The 16,500-nt window shown below is 39.6% G+C and overlaps 1 protein-coding gene across 1 annotated transcript in view; it reads right to left on the reverse strand.

Annotated features, from left to right (window-relative positions):
- The window catches only part of KIZ (kizuna centrosomal protein), a 174,062-nt gene extending 157,985 nt beyond the window's left edge, over positions 1-16,077 (reverse strand). The window contains 4 exon segments of the mRNA XM_037057014.1: positions 5,728-5,890; positions 9,755-9,773; positions 9,776-9,816; positions 15,885-16,077. Of these exon segments, the coding sequence (XP_036912909.1) occupies positions 5,728-5,890; positions 9,755-9,773; positions 9,776-9,816; positions 15,885-16,066 (405 nt within the window). The 5' untranslated portion in view covers positions 16,067-16,077.
- Between the last annotated feature and the right edge of the window lie 423 nt (positions 16,078-16,500).

A 16,500-nucleotide genomic window follows, 5' to 3' on the forward strand; every position in this document is an offset into this window, starting at 1 on the left:
AGTTTTACAAAGGGAGAAGTTCACTTTAAATAATTTGGGCAGGGACTTCAGGCCAAGATGAGGTATAGGTAGACAGACTGCCTTCTTGCAGAGTGAAAATAAGGACAACAATTTAGAAACAAAATAGCAACCAGAACTGACAGAAGACTGAACCGTATGGAAGTCTGACAATCAAGGAGTGAAAAAAGAACATTCATCCAGACTGGTAGAAGGGCGGAGTCAGGCAGCTGAGCAGAGGGGTCTCGGCAAAAAAAGCAGTGGCACCAGGTGCGCAAGAAAGCAGCTGACAAACCCCAGGCATGCAAGTCGGCAGCGGATGGAGCCTGGATGCACAGGCAGTGGCTGGCAGACCCTGGGTGCAAGGTGGCAATGGGCAGACCCAGCGAGGTGGCAATTGTGAAGCGGGGCACGGCCGCAAGGCAGCTGGCTGACTGGGCAGTCCCACATTCGTGGGCAGATAAACCAGGCAAAACTGAAGAGTGAGACAAACTGAGCAACCCAAGGACCCAGCATGGGGAAATAAAGGCTCAAAACACCAACTGAAAACACCTGTGGGGGTTGCGGTGCCAGGAGAGACTCGCAGGCTCACAGGAGAGCTCCTTGGAGAGATCCACAGGGTCCTAGAACATACACAAGCCCAGCCACACGGCAATCACCAACAGAAAGGCACAGTTTGCTTAGAGGAAGAGGTGGGAGGGACTGAAATCCAGTAGAGAGCAGAGCAAGCACCATTGTTCCCTCTCTGCCCCTGCCCCCACATAAACCTCACAACCCAGCTACCTGGGTTGCCCCGCCCTGGTGAACACCTAAGGCTCCGCCCCTCATACATAAGAGGTGTGACAAGACATAAAAAAATGGTTCAAACAGAAGAACAGATCAAAGCTCCAGAGCAAATACAACTAAGCGACCAAGAGACAGCCAACCTATCAGATGCACAGTTCAAAACACTGGTGATCAGGATGCTCACAGAACTGGTTGAATTTGGTCGCAAATTAGATGAAAAAATGAAGGCTACGCTAAGTGAAATAAAGGAAAATGCACAGGGAACCAATAGTGATGGAAAGAAAATTGGGACTCAAATCAATGGAGTGAACCAAAAGGAAGAAAGAAACAACCAAACAGAAAAGAATGAAGAAACAAGAATTCGAAAAAATGAGGACAGCCTTAGGAACCTCCAGGGCAAACATATTTAAACATTCCAACATCTGAATTACAGGAGTACCAGAAGGAGAAGAGGAAGAGCAACAAGTGAAAAACTTATGTGAACAAATAATAAAGGAGAACTTCCCCAATCTGGCAAAGGCAATAGACTTCCAGGAAGTCCAAGAAGCTCAGAGAGTTCCAAAGAAGTTGGACCCAAGGAGGAACACACAAAGGCACATCATAATTACATTAGCCAAGATTAAAATGAAGGACAGATTTCTAGAAGCAGCAAGAGATAAGGAGACAGTCACCTACAAAGGAGTTCCCATCAGACTGTCACCTGATTTCTCAAAAGAGACTTTTCAGGCAAGAAAGGGCTGGAAAGAAGTATTCCAAGTTATGAAAGACAAGAACCTACATCCAAGATTGCTCTATCCAGCAAAGCTTTCATTTAGAATGGAAGGGTAGACAAAGTACTTCCCAAATAAAGTCAAGTTAAAGGAGTTCATCATCACCAAGCCTGTACTATATGAAATGTTAAAGGGATTTACTTAAGAAAAAGAAGAAGATCCAAACTATGAACAGTAAAATAACAACAAACTCACAGTTACTAACAACCACACCTAAAGCAAAAACAAAAACAAACTAAGCAAACAACTAGAACAGGAACAGAACCACAGAAATGGAGATCACACGCAGGGTTAGCAACAGGGGAGTGGGAGAAGGAGAGGGGGGCAAAGGTACAGAGAATGAGTAGCATAGATGGTAGGCAGAAAATAGACAGGGGAACAGCAAGAATACTATGGGAAATATAGAAGCTAAATAACGTATGACTCATGGACATGAACTAAAGGGGGAATGTGGGTGGGAGGGAGTGTACAGGGTGGATGGGAGTGAAGGGGGGAAAATGGAACAATGGTAATAGCATAATGAATAAAATATATTTATTTTATTTTTTATTTTATTTTTTGTGGATTTTTAAATTAATTTATTCAATTTATGTTTACTTAGTTCCTGCCTGACATGGGGATACAAAGATGAATAAAACATTATTCTTTTTTAAAATTTATTTAATTATTTTTCAAGTACAGTTTTCTATTAATCCCATCCCATCCCACACCCCATGCTCCCCCCTCCCTCCCATTTCCACCCTTCTCAGTTGTTGTCCATGTATCCTTTATATATGTTCCTCTAAATCCCTCCCCTATTTCCCCTGAAATTCCCTCCCCTCTCCCCTCTGGTCACTGTCAGCCTATTCTCTATTTCAGTGTCTTTGGTTATATTTTGCTTGCTTGCTTGTTTGTTTTGTTGTTTAGCTTCCTGTTAAAGGTGAGATCATATGGTATTTGTCCTTCAACACCTGGCTTATTTCACTCAGCATATATTTTTAAAATTTTGGGCAAATCCCCACTTCTCCCACACTACTTCATTTTGTTTCACTTTCAGAAATTCTACCAATTACCTAGAAGTTCATTTGCATTACCTATATTCAAGAAGAAATACCCTGCCTCCAGCATGTTGAGGTGTGTGGGCAATATACTATAAACATATTTAATCATAACATCTTTCTACTGAGACTTATGTGAGGTCAGTCAGTAAAGGGGGTAAAGACCTGATACCTGTGTAGAGCAGGATTAAGAAGAGACAAGTGGTTTTGGCATATTCCTAAGGACTCCACTGAACAGTGGCAGAAAAGGAAAAACCAGAATGAGACTGGAAGACACCAGAGGCAAACCTCCTTTACTCTGAAACTCTGCCTACTGCACAGCTTGCTGAGCTAAGTGGTGCCAATGCCTGGTTTCATGAGCACACACAAAGCATGTCGACTTAGCCTGACTGCCAAATACAATTCTCCATGGAACTCAACATCTCTCCCATTTGTAGCTACATGATCTGTTCTTTTATGCCATTAACAGATTTTTTAAAAGCATTCTTTATCAAAAATTTAAAAAGTAACATCTATGTAATATCTGAACCATGTTTATGAATAAAGCTTTATATATTCCTATAAATATAACTTATCATTTTTCTTTATGTACCCCTATACTGTTATTTAGTAATTCATATAAGTTTTTTTCATATCCTTTTACATACAACAGATGCTCTCAATATAAAAAATATTTATAAAGGATAATCCTTCCCTTCAAATTCCTCCCTTTCACATTTGATTATAATAAGAAATCAATAATTATAGACGTAGAAGATAAAATTAGAAAATCATCATTTCAAAATCTCCCATATGACTGATGCAGGCATTATTAATGAATCCTAAAACTACTAGGTAAAAAGTTGTTGAGGAATAAGATATTCCCAAGATGTCAAACCATCATCCCATAGATTTATTTACTAATTTACAAAGGAAAAAAGTACCTTACAACAGAGAGATCCAGGGATCATCATCTTAACCAGGGGATCAAACTCAGCTTCTCTTAGGTAAGACCACCTGACATCAAAAATTATTTGCTTCCTGATCAGATGCAGTAGGAAGAATATAATATCAGTGTGAGTATTTAATTAATTAAAATTCAGCCCTCAGAATTTCCGGGGAAATGGAGAAAGGTTTACAGGAACAAGTATAAAGGACATATGGACAAAAACTAGGGGGCGGGGGTGGAAATGGGAAGGGGGTGAGGAGGGCTGGGAAGGTGGGCTGGGATGGGAGTTAAAAAAAATTCAGCCCTCAGAGTCACATTTTAAATGTTCAATCACCCAGTACAGCTACTGGCTACTGTATTGGACAGTAACAGTATACAGTGAATATTCCCATCATTACATAAAGTTTTATTAGGCAGTGCTAGTTTAGACTGAATTTCTAGTTTACAGGAAATATAGGGGATGCTATACAAGGTAAGTTACTTCATGAGAAGGTAGAGCTCTTCAGAAAAGACAATAATAATGCTGGAGAAAATAGAAGGCAGCAGAAAAAGAGGAAGATGAAATACCAGATGGATTAGCTCCATAAGATAAGCAATAGATGAGTTTACAGAGGCTGAGAAGGGCTTTTGAGGATAGGACATTTCGGACAACACTCCTAGTGTCATCAGGGGTTGTAGCCAACTCAATGGCACATAACGAACACTTACAAGCTAAATGATACCTCAAAAAAATAACTAGTTAAATTCAGAATATGAGGCATTCTGTAAGCCTACCTTCTTCAAAAAGTCAGTATTACTGGGGGAAAAGAAAAAGGAAGACTGGTGTCAGACTAAATTAAAGTAAACCACCAAAAAGACACAATAACCAAATGTAATGTGTGAAACGGAGTTCCAGGCTCCTGGTCTGGAACTGGGGAAATTAGAATATCAACTGGATATTAAGTGATACTATAGAATCATTATTAATTACCTTAGGTGTGGTAATGAACAGTATTATGATTATGCAGGAGACTGCCATTTAGGGGAGAAGTGTTATGGTGTCTGCAACATACTTTCAAAAATACACACACACAAGTAGCAAATATGGCAAAATATTTACAACTACTGCATCCAGAATTTAGGAGTTGTTTTAGTCCATTCAGCTGCTGTAACAAAATACCAGTGGCTAGTGGGTTACAAACAATAGAAATGTGTAGCTCACAGTTCTGGAGGATGGGCAGTCCAAGCAAGATCCACATATCAGCATGTCACCTGGTGAGGACCCTTTTTCTCCTTCACAACCACCACCTTCTAATTATGTCCTTACATGGTGGAAGGGGCTGGGACTTCTCTGGAGCCTCTTTTATAAGGCACCAATGCCATTTGTGAAAGTTCCACTCTCAATATTTAAGCACCTCTCAAAGACTGCACCTAATAATATCATCACTTCAGACCATAGCATGAATGTTTGTTAGTATAATTCTTTTAATTTTTCTGGGTACTTGAGATTTTTATAATAAAAGGTAGGGGAGAAAATTGCTACAGAAAAAAAGGAAAGGGAAATACTGAAGCAACTTCTCCTATAACCAGTATCCAGTTGAGTTAACTTGAGCAACAACCCCTGACCAACACAAATGGTGAGAAAAAGGATTAGCCTTCCAAGCTTGGCATAATTTGTAGAGCACAAGGTTGCCAAGCATCTTAAGGGAATGGAACATCAGAATTAGAGGAGGTACTAAGAGCAGCTGCGCTGGGGCACAAGACAAGGAGCATGAAGGCGAACTCCTCAGGGCCAGTTCTATCCCCTCAGTCTTCCCTCAACACACTGCCTGACTAAAGAAGAGGGTCCCAACCATAGGAAAAGAACCATTTCTTCTTTCTAAAGAAGAAATCACTCTCTAATGCTGCTCAAGTTCAAGCATGGGACCAACAAATACCATGTGCCAGGTAGTGGGTAGTGATATATGTGCCTGTTTTAAGTTAAAATTTGTATAGGACAACAAAGTAGAGATATTCCATTAATTGCTCAACTCAAGTAGGAATATGAGAAAATGCAATTTCAAGTTCTCTGATCAAAATCTGGCCATGTGATAATTCATAAAGAAAACTAACAATCTTACAGATGAACAACTGAACATCGTGACTGCCACTGATCTGAAACTTACTGCTCATTATTTCTAATTTTAGCAAAATGGATTAAAATAAAATGAAGTACAAAACAAGATGTCACCTTCAGTTCTTGAAGCTTCTCTGTATTTGTGGTAAAGTGTCCAACACGAGCTTGGATACACTCCAACTGCTTTAAATATTCTTTGTTTCGAGTATGAGCCTTCTTTTCTGACTCACATATTTCCTTGAGGTATTTCTTTAGCTTTACATACTTCAACTTAACTCTAGAAAAATAAAAGCAAATTTTTTAAACAATGAAGTCAGATTTTAAGAAGGCAAACTTTCTTAATTGAAGATGTTTACTGCATCCTATTTTTGGTGGAAAAAACATAACACACACATTTATTTAGCACAACCTTGTGAAATACACAAAGTGAAACTAGGAAAGAAATATTTTTCTTCTAGTCCATTTCTGAGGACTAATTCATGAACTACTCCACTGTAATTAAATATTTCTTGCAATAGTTGAGTACTAAGCTTAACATTTAGTAATTAAGAATAATTTTCTCTAACAAAATTGTTAGTGAGACAACGTATTCTAATATATTTCACCCAAACACTAAAACCTAAAGGACAGAATGTATATGCATTTTTAGAGAGAAGTTAATGCAACATCACTGAGGTATCACATCTAGGCATAACTCTCCTGAGAAATATATGTAAGACCACATTATAACATTCAAACAGTAAAAACTTACAGGGTTTTCTTTCTCAAAATTAAATGTGATTCTAAGAGTAGTGTCTATGTGGCCGTGTTCAGAAGAAAAGCCCATTAAATGACAATCACAAAACTACCTGCTCTTATAAAGGAAATCAAACTATAAACCACAATCCATAAACATGAAGAAAATTTGAAATTTAAAATGAAAAACTCTCATTTTAGATATAATTTTAAAATTCTATTAGAAATTGCAACAGCATACTACATTACTAAAATGTTTAAAAAAACAACATACAGACTGTAACTACTCAAACTGTAAAAAAAAAAAAAAAAAAACCTTTAGGAATTCTATACCAAAATGTAGTATCAGAAGACTCAAGATGTGCCCTGGCTGGTGTAGCTCAGTGGATTGAGCACAGGCCTGTGAACCAGAGCATCATGGTTTGATTCCCAGTCAGGGCACATGCCTGGGTTGCAGGCCAGTTCCCAGCAGGGGACACACAAGAGGCAACCATACATTGATATTTCTCTCCCTCTCTCCTTCCCTTCCCATCTAAAGATAAATAAATAAAATCTTAAAAAAAAAGACTCAAGATGTGTAGCCCACTCTTCTCATAGAACCAACACTGCTAATTCTAGGTGGCTGTTTTCCACGAGCACCTTAGTTATAAGAATACTTATAGCATTTCTATTGTTGGTTCAATAAATTATTCAGTATTCTTTTATCAATCAAAAATATGTTGAAAAACATAAAAATGTTCACCCTCAAAAACAGATTTCCAAAGATGCTGAAGATAGTAAAAATTAATCTCAAACAGATTTTAAATTTCTATACCTAAACCAATAATTTAAAAAAATTCTTTATCATACTAATAATTCCATGTTTTGATCTTAGTTGGCTGTCTCCATTTTTCTATGGACAAAAAACTTAAGACAGATTTTACTGCTACCCATGTCTTCTATTTTCAACATAAACAACAGGAATGGGGTAGAACCTAATATACCATCTTTCACACAAAGGTACTCAGTAAAGCTACTGGTCGTGGCCAGTCTCCACCTGGAGTAGGTATAATAGTAACCAATGCCTTCTCCATCCAAAGTCTAGTTTCATACCTGCCCCTCCCTATATTAGCCTTCAAAGCTGACCACATAAGTAAGTCATCCATCCATGCAATCATTCGTATATTAAGTGCTCTGAACATGAAAGCCACTCAGCTAGGTCAACAGGGAAAACAAAAAAAAAGGAGATAAGTAAAACACAGTCCCTTATGGGAAACTGCAAGGGACTCTGAAAAAACTAGGCAACCTGACCTAGTTGAAGGGGTCATAAATGCCTTCCCAGTAGAAATTATTTTTCAGCTGAGATATGAGGGTTGGGTACAAATTAACCCAAAATTGGGGAAAGCAAGAATAAAAAGTTGAGGGGAAAACATTCAGGCAGGGAAAGTAGCATGATAGAAAGCTCAAAGGCAGTAAGTAAGAATAACAGTGATATTGACAAAAATAATAATAATAAATTATCAACTCTTACTTTGCTTTAAGACTCTATTAACTTCTCATAACTATCATTACCCCCATTTGACAGATGAAAAAAATGGAGACAGAATGTTGACCTAATAGTCCCAAGGTCATATGGCTACAAGATGGTGGGACTAAATCAAGGAACTTGGCAACAAAACCTATCTGCTTACACTATATTACAAAAGATCCTACCATGCTTCAGAAACTGAAGTATTAGTCCATGTAAAATTTTAGGGGGCGGTTGGCAAAAGATGGTAATGATGAAAATTAAACAGGGACAGATAATGGCAAGTCCGGTATGCCCTCCTCATATCCTCCTGACCCACCTTTGCTTCTACCAGTCACCGCTGCAGCAACCCAGTAACACCTGCCTAGCCGCACCTGGTATCTTGCTTTCCCAGGGCTGCTTTTCTGAATTTGCAACATAGAAAACATGGATATGAGAAGGAGTAAACACCTCCTGCAACAGACCTGATCAATGGAGTCAGAAACCAAGAGGTAAATAGCCGCCTCTTCCTTTCCTTAAGTGAACACTTGTAAGGGGCAGAGAAGCAGTCTACACTGCTCCTGAAGGTCCAGAGGCGTCAAGTTCCAGGTGCCCACAGCAGTAACCAGCTCCTACTTCATTCTTCCCACCTCTGCTTTCTAATTTTTTGTGACCACTTCCTAAAATAACCTACTACTATACCTACAGAAAAAAAAAAGAAAAGAAACCCTACCACCTACATACAAACCTTGTCTCAGACTCTGCCTTCTGAGATAACCAGGTTGAAGACAGCCATGTTAGACAGTTTGGATTTTATCCTACAGGAAGTCAAAGAAAGCATATTTTAAGCAAATCATACTCTCTAACAGGAAAAAAAGAGACTGATAGTGGAACAAACTCAGAAAACTGAGAGCGTGGTAAAGGTTCCCATTCTGCTCTCGCCATCATTAGTCAGGAAGTTGTCCAAGACAAGGCTACAGAAAGATTCCATACTGTCTTCTGCCCCTCTAGCTGTGGGTTAGAAAAATAGCAAGATCCTCTAAGACTTGGGCCCACTTCTGAGGCCATAGCATCCACCACATTTCCATCATCCTATAGACTCTTGTCTCCTCTAGAGCCCAGCGACTTATGGCCATCCTCCCTGACTGGTACCTTTGGAAATATACAAAATTTTTAAACCAAAGAATAATTTTAAAGATCGGGAAATAAATGGACCTAATGGGTGATTAGATTTTAAGTATTTTTAGCTTCTCTCCCTTCTGGGTAAGACATTCTCATTTTTCACTCACATTATGATATGGATAAATCACAACTTTAGTACAATCATAGCCAGAAATTATTCATATAAATAACACTGGAGGTAACAACATACATTTAGCTTAAGGATGAAGTTCAGTTTCCATAAAATAAACTTAAAAATATTAAAAGTTTGCTCTTCATATTAAAGTAACCAAAATGGAATAACATGTATATTATCTACTATCCATGATAATTTTAACATTCATTGTCATATATCTATGAACAAATGAAACACTATGTAATCCTACCTACAATAGTTTGTTGAAAAGTCAGCTACAGTATAATTATGCGTTAATCACTATACAGACTTCATGGGTTTAACTTGTGACCAAAAAGATAACAGACTATAACAGATCTTATTTTTAAGCTATTTAAGCAAAAGATTCCTGAAATAATACAAATACCAAATAATGAAAAAAAAATTTTCCTTGTACTAAGGTTAATCAAATTTATTCTTACACATGATAATCACTAAATTGCAGTGTTTACTTGAACTATTACACATCAAGAGTAAAAGAATGCTAAAAGCACTACAACTATGGTATTTACAACATATTAGGGTTAAATTTTTATTAACATATGCAAAGTGGCTTAAAAACTATTACCACTGGCATATCTTACCTGCATATATCAGACTGACATATTCATAAAGTTTCTTTTCCAGGTCCAATCTCTTCTTTTCACTATAGTACAGGAAAGAAAATATTTTATCAATAACTTCACTGATAAGTAATAGGCTGTCAAATTAAAAATATGATCTCTTTTAAAATCACACTTTTGAAACAATGCTTCTCTGGCCTAAGAAGTAGAAAATTCCAGCTGCGTTTGAATCTCAAGACACAAATATACTTGGCAGTCACCAGGGATATCTAAAAAGCAAAGAGGACACCAATACAAAGCAAAATGAACAAGATTCTCAAAGTAAATGGGAAAATGTCTTAACAAAAAGCTAGGAACCAGGTTCACTCATTCAGCAAGTATTTCTTGCATGCTATGATGAGCCAAGCAGAGTTCTAAGCCTAGAGACTAATATGGTGAACAAGACAACCAAGAACCCTGTCATCAAGCAGCTGACCTTCTAGGGGGGAGGACAGACAAAAAATATGTAAAATACAATATGGCCAGACCTCCCTGAGTGGTGGCACTTAACCAATGGAGGTTTCATCAGGACTGGACATGATGCTTCCACCAAATCTACCTTGGACTAGACTGGTGGCTTGCTCTGTTGCCAAGAGTCAAGCTTGGGCAGAGCTGACTGGCTGAATCAGAAATAGGTCTCTGAAAAGTAAACCTGATCTCACAGACATTTAATGAAGACCAGGTCCCTTAACACTATTACTTCAAATTTGGAGGAATTTCTTTTTTTAAGATATTATTTATTTACTTGTAGAGAGAGGGGAAGGAGATAGAGAGAGAAACATCAATGTGTGGTTACCTCTCGAATGCCCCATACTGGGGACCTGGCCTGCAACCTAGGCATGTGCCCTGACTGGGAATCAAACCAGCAACCCTTCCGTCAACAGGCAGGTGCTCAATTCACTGAGCTACACCAGCCAGGGCTGGAGTAATTTATTTTTATAACTTTGTAACATCATTATGATTTGTTACTAACTGCTATTCCCTGGAGCTACTACCAGTAAAGATTTAGCCTTGATGTTCAAGTGAGTGCTGTAAACTAGGAGAAAGCTTACACTGCACACCCAATCTGGACAAGAGGCGGGGGAAACTGACAGCAGAAGAGGGGGCTGCAGCCAAAATCAAAGGTCTAAGGGGGTAAAACTGCTGAATGGGAAGCCATCCCAATCCCCAAACGAGCCCTTGGGAGATTTACCCTCAGAGGACTCTGCTTAACCACCACCAAAGTACCAGTTTCAGTCTTGTCTAATTGAAGTCACATTGCTCATCTAAGTTAACAGTAACTAAAGGCTAAAAGAGAAATCACAAAATGTCTGAGAGAAAAATACTATGAATCAAAGACAAGGAGTCCAACAGAAGGTAAGCTCAGGTTGGTCTCCTGAGGGAAAGGGACTGAGACCACCTTCCATTTGTGAGCTCTTCATTAGTTTGTTTTCCTTCAAATATTTTTTTCCTTTACAAAAAAGCCCCAAATGTACTCTGTTAACTACACTGTAGGATAAATTTCTTTGTTTAGCACAATTTAATCAAAATTCTTTTAATGGGAAAATGCGGTACAAAAGTCAAACACCAAATCTTTGCTTGGGTAAAACAATCTATTCCTTAGTTGGGGTATGTCTAGGTTAAAAAGGGTAAAAGATTAAAAGGAAAAAATATAGAAATATAATTTTTAAAATTAATAGCTTCTCATACATCTTTCTCATCAATAAGAATGAACTTAGAAGAGACACGAACAAAATATGATATATTTACTTCCATGTTAGGAAATTTTATTAGCCACTTTTCCCCCTTCTAAGGTTCAAAGGATCAAAAGGATACTTAATTCATGAAGAATGAATGACTAGACAGTATAAGCAATTTGTCATTAAGTTTTGAGGACAAAAGGACCCTTAAATGCATCTATGTCCTTGTGCCCTGGTGTCATACTTCACTTCTGTGTATTCCTGTCAAAAAAGTATGGCCAGAGTCTGGTCATGAGGAAATATCAGGTGGACCCAGTTTGAGGAGCACCCTCTGGAATGAAAGTTGTGCCCCATGAAACGGTAAGGAACATGAAAGACAGTCTCTCTCTCTCTGAGAGAGACTAGGAACGATTACACAGGCATGGCAACCACACTGAATATGGGTTCACAGACGGGATCCTATACCAGAAAAGAAAAAAAGACAGGTGTTAGGACAATTGGTGAAATGGACAGCTGGTGAAATTTGATTGGGGTCTGTAGACTGGTATATCAATGTTGATTTCCTAACTGGGAGAACGATATGGTGATCATGTAAGACGGCATCCATGTTTTGGGGATATACACATTTGAGTATTTGGGAGTAATAGGGCATCATATCTGTAATTCTCAAATGACTCAGAAAAGATTAATAATTTTTACTCACTTTTTATTTTGTCAATTGTTACTGATATACAATATTATATTAGTTTCAGGTATACACCACAGTGATTAGACATTATATAACCTTCTAAGTGGTCATCCCGATAAATCTCATACCTACTGGACACCATACATAGTTATTAGAATATTACTGATTATATTATCTATCCTGTACTTTACATCCCCATGACTAATAATTTCAGATAGATAGGTAGACAGACAGAGAAAAAGAAAACATAAAGAGCTGAGCAACCTGGGTAAGGGGAATATTAGATGTCTTTGTCCTACACTTGGAACTTCTGTAAACTTGAATTCGCTTCAACATAATGTAAAATATTCACCTGACTTCTAGCGTAAAAGGACCACAGTCTGGGAATCCATTGGCTCCCAAGCAGCAAGTTCTTTTTAATAATGACATCAAACTTTATTTCTACTCAGCTTTCAGTAGCTAATATCAGCTGATGGCCGCTGGCACAGATTCAATGCCAACAGTTTGGGGTGGTGAAGAAGGAAACTTTATTCACTGCAAAACAGCTTACTTTATACAGCACAGCTGTGAGGCAACTCTGGGGCCAGGTCCCTCTCCAGATAGACAGCTCTTTGATGGTCTGCTCTATTCCTCCAAAATATCTTCCTGTTTCAGCTCAGCAGGGAGACACAATCTTTGGTGGAAAGGGATAGCAAGCTCTCAGATGCAAAGAGGAACTGGCTTATATGGGTAGAAGTGCCCTCCTGAAAAACCTGGGTCTGGTTAATGGGCCTTTTAAGAAATGTTTTTATATAATTGTAAGAGTCAACTCCACTTGTATGTTTCCACCATGCTTACAGCACTATGCACACTGTAACAAGCCACTTCACCAGACTATTTCAGATTCATGATGGACTTTTACCACAATGCAGAGAAAATACTATATACAAAAAGGAGAAATTTCAGACTATAGAATTATACCTGTGTGTGACTACAGCCAAGACAATTTAAGCTACAAACACACCAGTTACAAGAGAAAAGCTCAGTTATTAGACCAGCTAATATTGCAATGACCCACCTCAAAAAAAGGTCAAGAAAAAGCAAGTTTTTTTCTTTTTTTATCTCCCACTCGAGGAAATTACTGATAAAATAGCTGTAACTATTCAGGGTGGTAGGCTTTAAAATTACTCTTGATTTTGAAGAAATAGTGGTCCTTTTGGTCACTGGGATTAATTTTAAAAAAAAGGAGTTATGTCCAAACACGCAAATATAAAGCAATGACATTCAGTTTGCTCTTCAACATTACACCTTTCAACTTTTTTACTCCAAGACTCATTACTGTAGTAGACAAAAAAAAAAATCTGTGGCCTTACTTTACATACTAGTCAAGGCCCCTCATACCTGGTGAAGAACTAAGTTTCAAAGAAGCTGAAAGACCTACTCAAGGTCACACAAGTGTTTGTTGACTAGAACGCAGGTTTCCATCTTCCACTGCAGTTTTCTCTGAATCCAAAGTTACTTGCCTCTGTATTTATTATGTGTTACAGCTAGTGAGAGACTTTTAAAATGAAAAAATGAATACACACAGCAACAGATTTATACTGACTCAAAAACAGAGCAAACCTCTAAATTCAGAACCATGAATAGGTTATACAATTTGACTCAAATTCTCAATACAATTTTAACAGCCTTACCTTGCTTAATAGTTAAAATATTAGGTGTTAAACATAAAGTAAATAATAATAATTACATAGTTATACTATAAAGACTGTAAAGAGCCAGGTGTTCTAGCTCAGAGTGCAAAAATGATAAATCACAACTAACTTAGTTCAAAAAGAATGCGATCTGAATCAGTAACATTTTGAAATTAGAACTTGGGCTATGAGAAACAAATAACTAAAAGCCTAGGGTAACTTGGCTATTCTTTTACCAGAACAGAGTCAAAAAGTAAGTATACTAATGCACACAGTCTTGTCTAAATTGTCAGATATGTGCAGACACTTAATACCATCTTTGAAATATCACGCTGCCTACTTTTCCTGGCTGACTGGAAAAAAGTCATTATACAGGGGCGATGTGTGGCTACTGGCTTCTATATAAGACATCCATAACTTCTGGACACCAGCTGGTTGACTTTGGGATTCCTTCCACTCATTCAACAAACATTTTTCAAGTACCTCCTCATTTCAGGTATTCTATCAGTAGTTAAAAGATCCAGCTAGATATGGTTCCTGTTCTCCTGGAATTCTCAGTCTAGGGAGAGAGCAAGTCACTTAAGCCATTATCTAGAACAGTGGTGTGGAACTCATTTTCCCGGGGGGGGGGGGGGGGGGGGGGGCCCCCAAAAACAAACGTAATNCCCCCCCCCCCCCCCCCCCCCCCCCCCCCCCCCCCCCCCCCCCCCCCCCCCCCCCCCCCCCCCCCCCCCCCCCCCCCCCCCCCCCCCACATCAGCAGACGGTTGCCTTCAAAGAGCTGAATGTAATTTCAACTCCTTAACAGTTGACGAGTAGGTTACATTTACACAGCCCTAAAATTATTTCAGCCCCTTGGAGGCAGCCACTAGGCTGATGTGGCCCCCAATGAAAATGAGTTTGACACCCCTGATAGAGTGCTATAATAGTCCAAGGTCACATAAGTTAGGAAATGGGTTGTCAATACTTGGCACAGGGGAAGAACTTCAGAAATGGATTTTTTAGAAATTGGAGGTGAGGAGATCACTGGGGTGGGTGAGTAATGGCATGTCAGAAAGAAAATAAAGATTTAGAGGTAAAATATGATTAAGACAATTAAGACAGCCTATGTACATGTTCTATAAATATTTGACAAAAACTAAAGCTAGCATAAGATGAACATAATTCCTTTGAAAAAACCATTTGCTTCTACCTTTACTATACATGTAATTGTTGTCATTTTAGAATTGTCACACACACAGTTGGATCTCTTCACTAATGTTAAAAGTTACACTCATTTAACATTTTACGAGTGGTTTTTTTTTTGGATCTATTAGATCCAACTTGGATCTAATAGATCCAAAAATCTATTTCAACTTGTCAACTAATGAGATTTCTAATTTCAATTAATTTAGCAGCTAAATAAATAGTTCCAACAACTTATCTTTTATGTGGTTATGTAGAGTAAATTACTTTATAATTTTCTCCCTTTACATGCTCTTAGATCTTTTCAGTAGTTCTCATCTTTCATGTCTTAATCAAGACATAACGAACCCTCAGGAACTTTTCTCGCTGGAAATTTCATCCTTGCGCTGGAAATCTGGCCCCCAAAGTCTTCTGTATTTAAACAGGACATACATTTCTCTCTCTTTCCCCCTCTCTCTCTCTCTCTCTCACACACACACACACACACACAGAGGAGCGTGCACCCGAGTTCCTGGACCTGTCCTCATTGATGCAGTGCAGTGGTCAGGGTGGGATGACAATTTTAAGAGAGACTGGGGAGAAGACGCGCAAATGGGTATTAGAGAAATCCACAAGGTTTGATAGAGAATGACCGGCAGGAAAACTCCCACTCTCACTTCCTGGGCAAATTCACTGACGCAGCCGCATCCCCCAGCGGGAGACCTGCAGTGAAAGAGGTTATCTCCGGTAAACTTTGTCCTCCAGGCCCCACCCGGAGCCTGGGGGCGTCGCGGGCAGCCCGGGGCCCAGGGGAACCAAGGGCTGGAGACCGCAAAGGTAAAAAGGGGTAGGATACCAGCTGACCCTCGGAGCACGCCGAGTCCCCGCCCCCGCGCTTGTAGGCCCTACCTGTCCCGCAGCCCGCGTTGGAGGCTGCCCAGCCTCTCGTAGTAGTCCGGGCTCGCCACGGGCGAAGACAGTGCGGAGGCCGGGCGCATGCCGTAACCGTTTTCACTTCCCACCGCCTTTGGGCCGTTGGAGTGGGGGGGTGGGGGGGGGGAATGGCTTGACCGAGGGGAAGGCCCCACCATGCACCGCGGGCAAGCCGCGCCCCAACGCTGAGCTAGGGGGAGGGACTAGGAAAGGCGGGGCGCAGTGGAGGGGCAGGGGCGGGGGCGGGAGCAGCACAGGCGCGGGCGTGGTTGGGAGTGAAGGCTAGCCCTCTCAGAAGGGGTGGGCTGAGAGGTAGTTTGCTAGTGGCGAGGCGATGGTGGTGTAGGTCGGTGTTGGTGTAGGTCTCTCAGCAGACATAATTATCTGCCTTTCCCTTAAATGTTCACATTATTCATGAGAGAGGCTCTACCGGGGGTTTCTAACCTTTTGGCATTTCTGTGCCACACTGGAAAAAGAGTTGTTTTGGGCCACATATGAAATATATTGTGACATACAATCACAAAACAATCGCATAATGTTTCAAGTAAATTTATGGTTTTGTGTTGGACTGCATTGTCAGCCATCCTAGGCT

This window comes from Sturnira hondurensis, unplaced genomic scaffold, assembly GCF_014824575.4.
Source record: "Sturnira hondurensis isolate 20B ecotype Veracruz unplaced genomic scaffold, ASM1482457v3 Scaffold0009244, whole genome shotgun sequence".
Classification (NCBI taxonomy): Eukaryota; Metazoa; Chordata; class Mammalia; order Chiroptera; family Phyllostomidae; genus Sturnira; species Sturnira hondurensis.